Source organism: Talpa europaea (assembly GCF_964194135.1).
Source record: "Talpa europaea genome assembly, chromosome: 10".
NCBI lineage: Eukaryota > Metazoa > Chordata > Mammalia > Eulipotyphla > Talpidae > Talpa > Talpa europaea.
In genome coordinates this window covers 8,855,430-8,870,943 of record NC_140077.1, presented here as the reverse complement: position 1 = coordinate 8,870,943, position 15,514 = coordinate 8,855,430, and the positions used below count along the sequence as shown (strand labels likewise).

General features: G+C 37.8%; 1 protein-coding gene across 1 annotated transcript in view; it reads right to left on the bottom strand.

Moving 5' to 3' along the window:
• The window catches only part of PDZD8 (PDZ domain containing 8), a gene marked incomplete at both ends in the record, with an annotated part of 61,386 nt that overhangs the window by 34,934 nt on the left and 10,938 nt on the right, over window positions 1–15,514 (bottom strand). Inside the window, one exon of the mRNA XM_084244634.1 lies at window positions 2,488–2,613. Coding sequence (XP_084100760.1) covers window positions 2,488–2,613 — 126 coding nt within the window. The remainder of the gene's footprint in view (window positions 1–2,487; window positions 2,614–15,514) is intronic.

Below are 15,514 nucleotides of genomic sequence, written 5' to 3'. Positions count from 1 at the left end.
TCTAGACACGTCCTAAAAATACTTAACAAATTCTCACTTTTAATGCATTGACTCTTTTGCCAATTACCTAAAAGCTACCACTGTCTTGGAAGATACAACTCTTATTCATGAAGTGTTCCGTACCAGCCTCATCTACAAAATAATTTTTCCTTGCACTAAATTTCTATATCATTTATATCCAATTCTCAATTCAAGTGAGACAGTCTGCATAGTTCACTTGTTTATGTGTGCTGCATTTGCAAGTTTGTTAGCTTCAACTACATTTTAAGTTTCTAGAGGGCAGACTTCACACTTCTATAGTCACCATAACACTTAAGATAAAAATGCCTCCCCTACTGAGGGTGGAACTGGTGGTAACAACAGTAGTGACAGCAGTTAATATTTACTGTCAGACAGTTTTAAGACTTTTTACATTTATTATCTCACTCAATTTTCACCATAACTCTAAAACAGGTAATATTACTACCCTAATTTATAGACTGGAAAACTTATTTAAAAAAATAAAGACCTGCCCTCAAATAGACAAGACATTCCCAAAATATGTGTATTTCTAACATAAAAAGAAAAATTTTAGAAGCATGTTTTTCTTCCATAAGTTAAAAATAAAGAAAGAATATGAAGATAATAAAGAACGAATAACCTAGAATCAAATTCCAACTACAGAGTCCTGGGCAAGTAACTTACAGATCTCAAGTCTTCATCTATAAAATGATTGTAAAGAATACTAAATCTCATAAAGATGTTCTGAGAGCTAGAAATAAAGAGTGCAAAGTGCCTAAATGCTAAAAGCTCAAGTAACTTCAACTCCCAAGAGTATACTAATTCAAAACAATTCTATCTACACACAAATGGTGTTATAGAAATGGTTTCATTTAATTGATTTAAACTTCCTTTTTTTTCTTTTTGATTTAAACTTTCTTAAAAATTTTGATCATTCTATAATTTCTATGTCTTTCAAACCTAAGTAAAGTAGTCACAGTGGAAAAAATAAACAAAAACCCTAAGTCTTTACGTTGTTTCCAAAACTGAAATGATCATCTTTTTTCTTGGTCCTTCCTTCTGCACCCTCCCTGCCTTCCATTTTCTACGGTGTCACTTTCTTTCTCCATTACAGATTTCAATAAACCACAAGATGTATTTATATTCAGAAGCAGGAGAATGGTCAATGGATTACAGCAATATGTCCTCTTTAGTCTGAATCTTAAAAAACATGTAATCTATCTGAGCTGAGAGTTCTATTTTCATATTAAGAGAAAAAGTTTACAAGAAAGACAATAATGTAAGATTTTAATAAGAATATGAAAAGAATGTTTTGAGTTTGATATGAAGACAAAAAGCAGGATGAATTGATAATAGTACTTTGTTTTATCTATAAACAACTTTAAGCTGTCCTTAAACTATATGAATAACAACACAGCTACTATGCTAAGTTACATATACTAAGTAATCTTCCAAATTCTGGTTTTTAAAGATAGCAACCGGAAAACTCTTTTAGATAGTGTACTTGTTCCCAAGGTTAGGCTGTCACCTGGTGATAGGTGTTGGGAATATAACCCAAGTCTACCAGATTAATTTAAGACTAACAAAAAAGAAGTACTTTCCATGCTTTTCTCTTTACCTCAATTATGCACTCTCTAGAAGTTCTGGTCTTTATTTCAACCAGGTGATACATCACAAAAATCAAACAATAAAAAAAGTTTGCGTAAAAAGAATCACTAACCCACTTTTCTCCTCCTCCCTTTACCCCGTAAGAATTTGAATGGGTCTCCTGCATATTCTTTCAGAAATTCATTATGTATTTACTCATTAAAATAATGTAGGATATAAATACTCCACAAATTTTAACACTTTTCTTTATATCATTTATCTCAATTCAACATGACCTAAGTAATACCTAACTACTCAATGCTTTCATGCAGTCTTTGAATCAAGGCGGACAGCAAGACTTTAAGTGAGTAGTATCTCAGATAAAGCAAGATAATGGTGCGCAAAGGTGACACCAATAGCTAGCGGTTAAATCACCAGGAGCAACTGACATAAAATCAATCCATAATTCCACCAGTAACACTAGAACAAAGAAGTAGGACTTTCCTGGTATATGTCAGGGAAAAAAATCTAAGAATCCACATGGGTTTCCAAACCTAGTTTTGCAGCTTGCCAGAGTATCCCCAATCACAAATCTTTCTCATAAATTACTATTATACTATAGTAATTTAGAAATATGCCCACAGAGGATGGTACATCTAAAAAGTTTGAGAGTTACTGCAGAATAAATGATTCCACCGTCCACTCCCGCAAGCCCATTCAAATGCTTTCTAAAGTATGGTTTATATTTTTTGCAAGCTGGAAAGAACTATTTAATGAAATTTATGATTAAAGAACTTACAGATAATACAACATAAACATAAAGGGAGAATAAATACAGTACATCAGCACTGTACATTGTTCCCATAATGCAGTAATGATATTAACAAAGAAGTTACATACCTGCTACATTCTAGCAATGTGATTTTAAGGCGGCCTTCAGTAAGTGCCCATTGCTGTATATGGATATGCTCTTCATCATCATCTTCAAATCCTTGCAAGGTTTGGAATGGAAAAAATGGCTTAAACCTACGAAAGTAAAGATATGTCTAAATTTCTGAATAAAAACACAGTTTAAAGCATAATAACAAAATTTAGGGGCCTCCCCGGTGGCGCAGCAGTTGAGTGCTGGGTTGCAAGGCTGCCCTCAGCCTCTGCGGCGCCGGTTCAATCCCCGGCTGCTCCCCGGCCACCGGAGGAGGGTCCCACAGACCTCTCCTGCCGCCCGCTGCTCCCCTCAGCAGTGTACTTCAGTCCTTCTGCCTGTTCTGATCCCTGCTCTGGCTCTGGTGAATTCCCTCACCCTCCCGCGCTTCTGACTGTACCCAGTGCATGTATAAATAAATAAATATTAAAAAAAAAGCATAATAACAAAATTTACTTGTAGGAAAGCATAAAACAAAACCACCACCTAATACTGCATGTGCCTACAAAACTAAACCTGATAGGCTCCCTCATAATTGGCAACACATGGTGCTTCTCACGGCACTCAACCTTATTGACATGGCAGGGCACTTAAAAGAGAAGGAAAATCCAGAGGCCACTAGTATGTCCTGAAGCTTGGGTGGGGCAATTGAGAGACTTTTTCTGGACCAAGATCAAAATTCAGACTACACTGTTCCATATAGACATATAATTGATAGAGATCAGTACAGACAATGACAACAATAATATTAAAGCAACAGTAACAACAACAGTTAATGGTAGCAAAGATGTCCCTCAGAACCTTCTATTATTTGCCAGGTAGGATGCTAAGAGCTTTATAGCCTTTATCTTATGCTCACAATCCTGAGAGGGGGTATATTACTAGTTCTTTTCTCCAGATGAAGAATGAGGCTTAGAAATGTTAAAAAGTTTGTTCAATGTTTACAGTGATTGGCAAAACCAACATTCAAGCTAAATTACCCCATCAAAGCCAAACTACCTAACCCTTCAGTTAATGAATTATTCAGTCCTTTATGTGCTCATCCTTAACATCCTGCTTTTTATGGAGAAGCTTGTGTTGAGTTATAACCTGTGGGCTTCAAAAAGCTTTAATTTGAAACAGAATTCATACTCCTCCATTAAACAAAGGACAAAGAAAAAGAGAGAAAATTGGGCTTGATGGGCCTCTCCTGGTGGCGCAGCAGTTGAGCTCTGGTCTGTGAAGCTGCCCGGAGCCTTTGCAGTGCAGGTTCGGATCCCCGGCTGCCAGCAAGGGTCCCACATGCATGACAAACCTCTCTTGCCACGCCTGCTGCTCCCCTCAGCAATGTATTTAGCCACTCTGCCTGTTCTGTTCCCCGCTCTGGCTCTGGTGAATTCTCTCACCCTCCTGCACTTCTGACTGTCCCCAGTACTTGTATAAATAAATAAACAAATAAATAAATCTTTAAAAAAAATTGGGCTTGAGTGTCTATAAAAATTTTCAATTCACCCTACAACACTGTCACTAGAGATGACATTTGTCTGCTCAAAAAGCTTTAATGGTTTCCCACTAACTACAAAAAAAGACAGTTAAAAGTTCTTAGTTTCACATTCAAGGTTCACCACAATTAATCAATGGTACTTCTCTTGCTAGAAACTTCCAATCTAGGACGTATAAACACCTTCATGTATCCAGTTACAATGCATATTCTAGCTTTCAGGCTTTGTGTACAATGTAGAGGTCTTCCCTACACCTCTCTACCTCTCAAAGCTTATCCAAATCCTACTCACTTTCCAAAACTGGCTTTTAGGTCTTAGATCATAACAGACCACTTGCTCAGCTTTCATTCTTCTTATATTGCACTTTGACTGTTGTATATTTATGCCCTGAAATCTCAAGTGTGACTGGGCCTCACAGTTGTCTGTACTCCTGACACACACTGTCAGGACTCAAGTATGTACTGAGCTGATTTATCAGAACTCGGCACTAAGAAACAAAGAAAGATTAAGAAAATATTAACAGTTCACAACAGTTTGTACTAAAAGATAGTGATGGGAATGGGAGAGAAGTGATTATACAGTTTTTCAGTTTCCCAATGAACAGGATTAAAAGAAAACCTTTGATGGGAAGCACTTGTAGCTATAATGACAGTGTTCATTGCAAACGACTTGTATTTCATTTTCTCCTGCTTCTGAATTAGATGGAAGACAAAACTCCCTTTAGTTTCTTAATGCGCACTTAAAGTCATTTAACTCAGACCCACATCAAACTTTTCAAAGGAAAAAACTGGAATCTGTGGTGTGAATATAATGCAATAGCTCAGTTATTTTTAACACTTGGTACTTGTGGCTCCTGTTACTCTGTAAAAAATGACAAATATTACTATATACACTAGCAACTCTGAATATGACAATACAAGTTTGCTCAATCACAGCTGCTCAACTATTTTTGTCAAATATAAGGTTAAAATTCAATTAAAAAAAAAGAGACCTCAGGAGTATAACTTCAAATGTTATATGTAGTAAAGTCAATCTGGACTTATTAATGCTTCGGGGGGGTGTATTAAAGGGGTTTATATGCAGAAATATATTAAAATCAGAAAAATGTACTCTACTTACTTTAAAAAAAAAAACACTAAACAGGGAGATAAAGCCAACTGTTCAGCAAGCTAATCACTATACTCTACACATTCACATTTCTCTAAGAACACTTGGTACCTGATTTTTAAAACCTTTAAGGCCAAGCCTCCATTCAAGTCTTAAGCCCATACAGACAGAATATAAACAATGAAATAGGCTACTTCCATCCTTCCTTTAACTTTCCATCCTACCTCATCCTCCTTCCTCAGAATTCATTAGCATTTACAACAGTCTTTTTTTTTTTTAAGATTTATTTATTTATGTATATAATCACTGGGCACAGTCAGAAGCGCGGGAGGGTTAAGAGAATTCACCAGAGCCAGAGCGGGGAGCAGAGCAGGCAGAAGGACCGAAGTACACTGCTGAGGGGAGCAGCGGGCAGCAGGAGAGGTCTGCGCGCCATGTGGGACCCTCCTCCGGTGGCCGGGGAGCAACCAGGGATTGAACTGGTGCTGCAGAGGCTGCGGGCAGCTTCGCAACCCAGAGCTCAACCAATGCACCACTGGGGAGGCCCTACAACAGTCTTACTGAACTGGGGAAACCACAAATAGTATTGAACTCTACATACAAAACTATGTTTCTTCTGTACATACATACCTATAATAAGGTTTAATTATTTCTAACAAAATATAAGAGGACAAATCTACTTTTATTTATTGGCTTTTCAATAAGTTTAAATCCTTGAGGTATAGCAGCACATGGATTGTGTCCTATGACCTCAGCAGGAAGGTTACTTCAAAATTTGGTGGGAACCATACCACTGTTTCCACGAGCTCGTATTACCTTTCCCCAGTTTACTCGAATTTTATTTCATTTGCCACCAGGAGTCACTGTGTTATTTTGTACAAGTAAGCACATCTCATTCATAGACAGAATTCAGTTTCATTTTGAGCATAAACACTTTCAATTTTAAGATGAGGTACATGCTCTCTCTGGTTCCAGAAAGCCCGCTTTTAGTCAGCAAAAATAGCCTTGGACCACAACCTTCCAGCTATATTTGAGAAGTCCTGTTCCCTGCAGGTCTCCATGGGGTCCAAGATGGCAGAAAATGGTAAGGTTTAATTTATAAATGAAGCACAGTAAGAGATTAACAATAATAACATAGAAAAATTATAATAATATACTATATAAAAGTTATATAAATGGGGTCTCTCTCTCTCCCAAAATATCTTGTTTGTAGCAGCTGACTGTGTAACCAAAACTGCAGAGAAGGCCGTGCAGTACCTCCTGTTAACCTTTCAACTGTATGTCATTGTTTCTCAATCAGGTTCCCAGAAAACTAGCCTTCTTAAACAAATTACTTGTACTTCCTTCAGTAGAAAACCAACTCAGGAAGATCAACTTCTAGATGATAGCAACAGGAGCTCTACTGACCTGTTCCCAGTGAAACTGGTGGAAAAAAGCAAAACATTACTGTGGTCTGGGATTTTAGCAAAACAAAACAAAACACTTAAAGCCTCTTGAAATAGTCCTAAGGGCAAACAACAAATTAAAAAACTTCAAGAGAATCTATAAAAATCTGGTAATAAAGATGAGCGTCTGTAACAGGGTGGTCCCCAGGAAAAGGGGAGGTTCCAGGTTCCCTGCCCCACCCAAGGGAGAGTGTAGCTGAGCAGGGAGGAGAAGCTGGAGAGGACACTGGAGAAGGAAGGAAGCAGGATGGAGAGCAAGGAGACCTGGAGAAGCCATGTGGAGCCAAGAGACACATGAAGAAGGTGCGCTTGCTTCTTGGCCCTGGACTGGTTGAAACAGACGTAGGTGAGAGACCCGTGAGGTGGTTACCAATGGCAGCTTTTACACTGGTTTTGATTTTGCTCTTTTCCTCCCAGACTTGCCTGACTGCTTCTGACCCTTTTCTATGGGTCCCCGCTGAAAGGTGTTTTAGACTTGAGGCAGGCTTTCAGGCCTATTTGGGCCAATCCTGTTTGGTTGGGCATTTGCCCACAAGGGGATGGGTAACTTTGGGTATCTGATTTAAAAATTATATTTTCTGTCTTTTCTGTACTGCACACTAATTGTATTAAAGTTCCTTTCCATTAAAGGTATTAAATACTTTATCTTGATGCAGCAGATGGCAGAACCTATTTAGAGCAGGCAGGTTTGGGGTCTTGGGGTACCCCTCTCCCTGCCCTGTAACAAGTCCACTGTGTTTGGACAAAGACTGTCCCGCACAAGTTAAGCGGGGCTCCAGACTGCTGCCAAAAACATAGGATGCCTCACCCTCTTTCTTCCTGGAGGAGCAGGACTTCAGTGTTTCTCATTCAACCCTCAGTACCTACTCCTTAGGCTAGTTCCAGGCAAGTGTGGCCAAGGACAGGAGCTCCTTTCTTTGAAACTCAGCCCTCGCTCATGGAGTGGAGATTCTCCCTTGGGTATGGTGCACTGAGAGACTGGGGTTCTAACTGCTCTTCCCTTCTCTCACAGGTGGTGGTTCTATGGCAAGAGGCAAGCAAAGAGGACCTAAGGTTGTGGTCACTTCCTAGCTGAACTCCATCTACCTCCCACCTCCTAGAGTGGAGACGTCACCCTCACAGAAGTCAACCACTGTGCCCACCCTAGCTCTGGAGTTCTGACTGAGAGATTTTGATTTGAGGGAAGGCTGTAAGTAAGCCAGATCAAACTCTGAAACTCTTCCCAAAAGAACTAGCTTCATTTACAAGAAAATATGAAGAACTTCAAATTTAGTGGCAATATCAAGAACAATGGAACTTGTGGCAAAAGATAGAAGACAATGGGAGATCCAGATTCAATGAAGATACAGCCTAAAACTGAGGCTGCCTAGTTTGCAGGAGACAACCAGGAATGACACCTGGGAGAACTATGAGGTCAGGACAAACAGCAAACATTTACCTCAGAAACTATTCCTTCAAAGGAGCCACAATTCGATTGGGTTAGTTTGTAGAACAATTTATGCTTGAGGGCACTACTGAAAACACACACCCAGTGTCAGAGACTGAACACTATAGTAGGGTAGACTTCACTAAAATACTTCACTAAAAAAACAGGCAAATAAGTCTTAAGAGAAGGAGGCCAGTACCCAGAGTTGCTACTATGTATTATTTGCAATATCTGATTTCCAAGAAAAAATTATGGTGAAAAAAAGAAATAAAACATTTTTTGGTTCTGGGTTTTGGCAAAATAAAACAAAAAAAAAATTAAAAATACAATGGTCTAAAAAACTAAGTAAAGTATAATTCAGAAAGCAGGCAACACAAACTGCCAATGAGAGTGACCAGGAGAGGGATTAAACAGACTTCAAAAAAGCCTTTGTTAAAAACAAGACAACAGGCCCCAAACAGAATGACTTGTGCTAAGACCCACTCGAACAAATGAAGACTTATTTTTCCATCCCTTCTGGAAATAAGATTTTTTTTTTTTAAAGATTTTTATTTATGCATACACGAGCTGGGGCATGGGCCAGAGATGAGGGGGGTGAGAGGATTCACCAGAGACAGAGTGGGGAACAGAACAGGCAAACTGACTGAAACACACTGCTGAGGGGAGCGGCAGGCAAGTCAGGAGAGGTCTGCTGCGCCATGTGGGTAGCTCCCTGGCCAGGCAGGGATAGCACTCAAGCTGTAGAGGCTGGTGATCGCTTCATAGTGTGGTGCTTAACCCCTTGTGCCACCAGGGAGGCCCTGGAAATAGGATCTTAAGCCAAGCCACCATGAATTACCTCATCAGCACAGAACCAATCTACCTGATAGACCCCTGACTTCTCAAGGAAAGTGACCTTACTATAACCAATCCACTTTTTGTAGTTTAACTTCCTTGTTCCAGCTTCCTTCTGCCTCTAAGTCTTTCATTTTATACAATCTCTCAGAGTTTCCTTCTATTTGCTAGATGGGATGCTGTCCAATTTATGAGTCACCAAATAAAGTCAGTAAGATCTTTAAAATTAACTCAGTTGAATTTTGTTTTTTTTTACACCATTGTAAATATGTTCACAAAGTTTTTTTTTTTGTTTTTTTTTTTAAAGCGTGACTAAAGGGAGGCATTCTAACTATATTATAGCAAATAGAAAATTACTTTAAAAAAGATCCAAACGGGAATTCTGGTATTGTGAAACACAGGTAGTGAAATAAAAAATTCACCAGAGGGGCTCTCAACAGTAGATATAAACAGGCAGAAGAAAATAATCAGTTAATTAGACATAGAACAACAGAACTAAGCAAGTCAAAGAAAAGAAAAAGAATGAAGAAAAATAAACTAAGCCTCAGAGAAAAGTGACATACTTTCAAGAAGAGCAGAAAAATATCAAAAAAAAAAAAAAAAAAAAAGCAGCCTAAACCCCCAAAGGCACAAATTATATGACGTCAGTGAAGTGAAAATCTAGAAAGGCATAGGGCATACTATAGCTATACCCAATAACATGGATTAATCTCAGTAGCATGCTGTTGAGCCAAAGAAACTAGCACACACAGTATGGTTCAATCTATATAAAACTTTAAAGGGGTATCAAAACAAAAAGCAGTATTAAGTCAGGATAGTAGTTACTCCTAGGCACAGCAGGGAAGAATAGTAACTAAGAGTCATGAGGGACTTCTTGGTTGCTGGTGATACTCTATTGCTTTTCCTGAATGCTGTTCTGTTCACTTTATAAAAATTCACGAATTTTTCTGATTAATACACTTTTTAAGTGGTGAGTTATATTTTAATAAGAGCATAGAAGAAAAACATGTTTAATTTTAAAATGTGTATTACTTTGCTAACATTTTAAAAATGTATATTTAAATTTTGCACCTACAAGAGAAGCCAAGCCTTCTTCTCATATGTGGATCAGAGAGAATCTTTTTTAACTTTTTAAATATGTTTTTCTCTAAGATGTTTCTTCAAGACAGCTCTAAAACACCCTGAATGCCAGCTGGTGACAGCTCCATCACATGGCAGCAGTAAAACTGTTTGCAAACACTGTGATCTTTAGAGAAAAGGGTTTACTATAAACCCAATATAAAAATATTCTGAGGTCTAAATCTACTCTTGATTTCAGCATGGGCTTGTTTCCGTGCCCAAGTAATAAATCTGCTGGGAGTTTTCAGCTGAATAAAAGGGAAAACTTTCTAACAATTAGAACTAGTCAAATCTCTCTTTCCCTCCCCAGCGACCACACCTCCTGCCACATACACACACAGTTGTTTCAACGCATTGCATGTCTTTTATCTCTAGAAATATTTGGGCAGAAAGTTGGAGGAGACTGCCCAGGAGGGAAAGTACTATGAAAAGAACATGAAAGAAAATAGAATCATACAAACAGAAATTATAGTCCAAATTCCTAGAGATTTGTTTCAAAATAATCAGGAAATTGGAATATGGGAACAGATGATCATAGTGACCTCATATTAATGATTGCCTGGCTACAGAAATTGGGGGCATTTTCCACAATGAAGAATTAAAGTTTGTTCTGTATATTAAAACAATTTGGATTCTCTTTTCCTGTTTCCTTCCTCTCCTACACTTTCCTTAGCAAAGTCTCTTGCTCCACTGCTTCTATAAGCTCTATATATTGATGCCTAAGTGAATTAAACATCATTTTTTTAAAGATTCATTTATGCATACAAGAGCTGGGGTACAGGCCAGAGGTGTGTGGGGGTGGGGGGGGGGCGAGAGGATTCACCAGAGACAGAGTGGGGAACAGAACAGGCAGAACTACTGAAATACGCCGCTGAGGGTAGCAGCTAGAGTCAGGAGAGGTCAGCTATGCCATGTGGGTTGCTCCCTGGCCAGCGGATCGAACTTGTGCTGCAGAGGCTGCGGACAGCTTTATAGGTTGTGTCTTAACCCCTTGCGCCACCAGGGAGGCCCTAAACAGCATTTCTTAAAACTTACTCCTCCCCTGCTTCATCTTACTGCCACCATATATTTCAGACACTTGAAAACCGGTTAGTTATCTTTTACTTTTCCCTTCTCACAACCACTCACTTTCATCTGCATTCTGCCTTTATCATATTGCTAAAACAAAATGTCCCTTCTACTGTTCTGTGTTATATCATTGGTCTGGTTCAAGTTTTCCTTGATTACTCAGAATGTGATTTTTGAAATTGTTTCCTCTTTTTAAAAAGAATACTTTTAACCAAAAACAAAGCCCCTATCTTATCACTTCTTTAGGAAAAAGATACCTTATAGGGACTATTGCAAAGATTTAGAATTAGATTTAGAATTTAGTAGAATTTTTGCCATGCAATAGGCATGTAAATTCTGGTTTCCTTTCCTTTTCTATGCTCAAGTGTTATCAAACCAGCTTCCTTAAGTGTATCCTTAAAATTATCAATACCACGATCTGATTCTGTTCTTCTGCCATGTCCTCTTCACTGTAATTCCATTCCATATCCTATGTTTAATATTAACTTATCTTTAACAGCTCAAATGCCATCTCCTTCTTCAACAAACATGCTTACTTGGGAAAAAGAGACCAAAGTTAGATACTGAGAGACTAGTCTTATTTCAGATTCAGGAATACAAACAACACTCTGTCCTGCCTAAGAAAGAGAGCAGAAGAGTAGCTATTAACAGGCAAATGGGAGTTCTGCCATGGTTTTTGCCTATCAGTCTGATAGTCTTGCCTGTCTCACATTAAGAACTAGCAAACAAAGTATGGTCCAATTTCTCCTAAACTGAACATAACACTAAACGAGATAAAGTGGGAGTGATGATTTTCAAAATGTTTCTTCATTTATTGTTGTACAGAGGTATTTCAGTATTCTTTTCAATGAGTTCCCCTGAGGCTTTTGAAAAAATATAATTTACAAAGCCTCAATTAACCCTTTTATGTTACATATTATTATGCAAAGAATAGCATACTACCTGTACAGAACTACCTGTAAGCTTGAAAGAAAGCAAAATACAAGTGTTTGGAAATACTTGTAACTTTTCGTATGTATAAACTATGACCTAAATATCAAATTTTCAATTTTACTTAGATGATTCAGTTGATATTATATCAAAAAAGACAATTCATTCACTTAATTTCCTCCACACTTACCAAAATTAAGCACTACCCTATTATTTCTTCTGAGAAACTGCCAGTAACCACACTGACCCCAAAACTAGCCTCATCTGGTATGCTTCTTTTCTCTATTCAAGTTCTACTTCAAAGTCACCTCCTCTCTGCCCCACCCCCCCCAAAGAGTTTTATACACACTTCTATTATACCACTAATCACCCTGTTTATGTGTCTGTCTCTACCTCTTCCTACATAACCCCCTTCTTCCAACTAAGTTGTAATTTGCCTAAGGCAAATTAACATACATTAGAGGTAATAGAGAACTGTGATTATTAAGAGCAGACTCCAGAGTCAGACAGCTGGGCTTACAATCCCATTCTGTCACTTCCTAGCAATATGACTGTGAACAAACTGACTTTTAAGTTCAGTTTCCTCATATGCAAAGGGAGGATAATAATTACACCTACCTCACAGTGCTGTTAAAAGGATTAAATGAACTCACGAAAAGCGTTTAGCATCATGCCAGCAAACAATAAATATTACTATTAATATTCAGCTTAAATTTCTAAAATGCCTGGCACATAAAATTGGTGTTTAATATGTAGCCATTGAAATAAAGAAGCTATTTAAAGATATGAAATGCTGCTTGACTTTTAACACTTGGATTTTTCTAAAATTCAAGTTTCTAAAAGAAATTCCATAAATCTTTCATTTGTGTGCTCTATTTTAGGAACTGTAATTTTTTAAAAATGTAAGCTATAATGTGCATGTGTTTTCTCCTTTCTAAGACTATAGGAGTCTAAGGTCTTAAGAGAAGGTAGAGAAAAACATTCAAGTCTAAAACCACTTACAAAGTTGAAATAAAATATAAGGAAATGTGCATTTCAAAGAGATGTGGAAAATCAGCATATATTATTGAATAGAGTATGATCACTACTATATAAAACAAAGAAGGAGTCTATGCTGAAAAAAGCCTAAAGGATCAAGAAATTTTGAACATTAACTGGATATTTAACGATATTAGACATTTATATTAGACATTACTGTAAAAATTTATTTTAGGTCTGAAGAAAATACAAGTTCTTACATTTGTAGGTACACATACTTAGTACTTGTACTTAGTACTTAGTACTTGTGAATGAAATATATGGGGTTTATTTCAAAATAATCCTTAGGATTGTGGTGGTCAGGGGACGTCAAAGATAAAACAGAACTAGACCTGAGTTAAAGCTGGATGACAAGTACAGAGGGATTCAACTATTTTTTCTACCTTTGAATTGTTTGAATTTTTTATAAAATATTTTTTAATAAAAATTTTATTATAAAATATTTTTATAATATAAAAAGGATATTAATTCCCTTTTAAATAATACATTGGATGTGGTATAAAGCATGAACATCTCTATCTCAAGAGACATGGGTTTCATTTGAGAATTCATGTAAACTTTTTGAATGTATATTTATTTATGACTAAAATATCAATATTATGGTGTAACTGTGAGGACTCAATAGGTAACATAGGTAGAAATACATAGTTATAATACTGGCTCAAAACAGAAGATTAATAAATTCAGTTCCCATTCTTTCCCTTTCATTTTCTCTCCATCTTCTTTCATAGCTTACAGAGTAGCTGTGTACTGATTACTAAACCTCAAGCCCCAATGCTGCATCCCACATCCATTTTTAATACCCATCATTCCTATTCTTCTCATAGATGTCCTATTATTTCTCCCTCACTTCTCAGTTTCTTTTGGATAAGGCAATTTAAAACAGTGTTAAGCACACAGGTTTGGTTTTTTTTTTAAAGATTTATTTATTTATGCATACAAGGACTGGGGCACAGGACAGAGATGTGGGGGCAGTAGTGAGAGGATTCACTAGAGACAGAGTGGGGAACAGAAAAAGCAGACTGAAATACACTGCTGAGGGTAGCAGCGGGTGAGTCAGGAGAGGCCTGCTGCACCATGTGGGTAGTTCCCTGGTTAGGGATAGCTTCATAGCGTTGCAACTTAACCCTTTGTATCATCAGGGAGGCCCACACAGGTTTTAAAGTCAGTACTTGGTTTTGATTGTTGGCTCTAACACTAGCTTTTGAGACCTTGGGTGAGTTTCTTCAATGTTAAAAGCCTCGATTTCTCCATGTATATAGGTAATAATTAGCACCTTCCATATAAGGTTACTGTAAGGATTTTATATTTCACATAAATTATTTGGTACAGTGAGATGCTCTAGAATTATTTCCTACCAAACTTTCTATTTATCTATATTAAAGCAAGATTCCTAGAGACATATCAGATAGCATACTCCTTTTCACAAGAAACCATTTTAGGAATCAGCATTAACCATAATGATGTTTAAGCTGATGACCGGCTGCCTTCTTCAACTTCAAAGTACACACAGCCACAATTGCAGTTACTGTACTAGTAAAATTAAAAAAACAGGGAGGGGGTACTTTGTAAGTATATCAATTTGCAAGTGCAAGGAAACAAACTAACAATAACCAGTATGCCTTCCTACCTTAGGTATCAACTTTCTACATGTGTCACTAAACTTTGTAACTAAGGTTTATATTAAATTGAATATATTAAGAAACTGACTTAAGAAAACCCATAGAGAACTGTTCCATTTACAGAATTCCTTGTTGTGCGTTATACTGGAACAGTCCATACTCGGGAAAATGATTTTAATTTCTGAACTCTCAAGGAGAAAAAAGTACTCCTGAGTAATTATGAAAACAGTAAGAATAAGAATAACAAATACTATTCCAAAACACCCTCCCTGGTCCCATACTCTCTACCTAATAAGAAATGCTGACTTTTATCCAAAATGGCTCACAATTTTCTGAAGTGGTACCATGCACACGCTGAACAGGACTGATAACAGAACTCCCTCATAAAAGAACTCAATAGCCTCCCCTGGTGGCACAGCGGTTGAGCTCTGGGCGGCGAGGCTGCCCTCAGCCTCTGCGGCGCCGGTTCGATCCCCGGCTGCTCCCCGGCCACCGGAGGAGGGACCCGCATGGCACGCAGACCTCTCCTGCCGCCCGCTGCTCCTCTCAGCAGTATACTTTGGTCCTTCTGCCTGCTCTGCTCCCAGCTCTGGCTCTGGTGAATTCTCTCACCCTCCCGCGCTTCTGACTGTACCCAGTGCTTGTATAAATAAATAAATAAATAAATAATAATTAAAAAAAAAAAAAAAGAACTCAATAGCTGGTGACTCCAAGGGCTAACTGATATCCCATGCACTGAAGAGATAAAGTGTCAAATGAGATGAGCTGCTCCAGAACCAAAGTAATTCTCTTGACAGTGTCTAGTAAATCTCATACCTTATAATCACAACGCACAATGCGAGAGTCCCTTACCACAGACTAGGATCAATTAAATAAAAATTCTCAACTTTCATAAAACTTACAGGTAAGCGTATGAATCATGAGGACTGTCCTCA